Genomic DNA, 1,199 nt, shown 5'->3' with positions numbered 1-1,199 from the left:
AGTTTGATGATACAGAGTGTCACAAAGAATAAATTCTGTGAACACAAAAGGGAAATTCTTTATTTAGTCTTAACAAAGGATATTTTCTGACATGAACACCTGGGAAGAAGTTGGTCAAGTGTGGAGAAGACCAGACCAATGTTGGCAGTGCTGGAGCCCAGCTCTCTCAGCTCCAGCTGCTTTGCATGCTCCTCCCAGCCTGCCCTGCTGTCCAGCGCCCATATCAATGCCCTGTTCTTCTGGGTGATCTGCTTCAGCAGGGACTCAGAGTGAACCATGGAAGCCTTGGCTCTGCTCCTCTGCTTTCTGGTACTAAAGCTCCCAGGTGAGGGGACTATGGGATGATGGTTCAGCACATCTGTGGAAACTCTTTTAATGCTGGGTCCTGTGTCCTGGCACCTCTGATCAGCAAGCACAGTAATTAAAGTTCAGTGTTTATCAATGCGCTGAGAAGACACTATTGAGAGTACAATGGGTTTTACCTGAATTACATAGGAAACATTTCTTTTCTATGTTTTAATTTCAGATACCATTGGACAAACCCAGCTGACTCAGACTCCAGAATCCCTGGCTGTGTCTCTTGGAGAAACAGTCACTCTCAGCTGCAGGGCCAGTCAGGGTGTGAGCAACTACCTAGAATGGTACCAGCAGAAACCTGGGCAGGCTTCCAGACTCCTCATCTATATTGTCTCTAGCAGGGTCACTGGTGTCCCAGCCCGGTTCAGTGGCAGCGGATCAGGGACAGACTTCACTCTCACCATCAGCAGCCTGCAGCCCGAGGACATTGCAGTTTATCACTGTTTCCAGTATTACAGCAGGAGTCCCACAGTGATTCAACCTGTGACAAAAATCTCCCTGATTGTTTGTCATGATTTTTCTCATTGCAGCTGCTTCCTGGACAGCTGCAAAGGACAGCTGCTGGTTCCTCTCAGTTTAAATGCTCTGCCTACATCTGGCAACCTTGTGACTCTGAAAAGTAACTTGCGACTCTGAAAAGTAACTTGCTGATAAGATTTTGACTGATTCCTGGATTTGTCCTCAGACTCAGGCGCACAGCCACGTGTAGGAATAGCTTTCCCGCTAATGCAGTCAGATCAGACTCACATTAGTGGTTACCTAGTAAGATGTACATTTTATGTCCATGAAAATAAGACAATACAATAGCCAAGAGCAAAACTGCATCATATGCATGTGAGATT

At 46.4% G+C, this 1,199-nt stretch overlaps 1 gene segment (V, D, J or C); it reads left to right on the top strand.

Annotated features, from left to right (window-relative positions):
• The first annotated feature begins 249 nt into the window (after positions 1 to 249).
• Positions 250 to 993, top strand: LOC106027489 (immunoglobulin kappa variable 3-11-like). The segment is given in 2 exon segments: positions 250 to 325; positions 527 to 993. Coding segments are annotated over 2 exon segments (516 nt in total).
• The last annotated feature ends 206 nt before the right edge of the window (positions 994 to 1,199 follow it).

The sequence above is a fragment of the Cavia porcellus genome, unplaced genomic scaffold (genome assembly GCF_034190915.1).
Source record: "Cavia porcellus strain 051 isolate PalLab524CR breed Dunkin Hartley unplaced genomic scaffold, mCavPor4.1 scaffold_18, whole genome shotgun sequence".
In the NCBI taxonomy this organism is placed as follows: domain Eukaryota; kingdom Metazoa; phylum Chordata; class Mammalia; order Rodentia; family Caviidae; genus Cavia; species Cavia porcellus.
The sequence above is the reverse complement of the archived record's forward strand: the minus strand, read 5'-3'. Positions and strand labels throughout refer to the sequence as shown.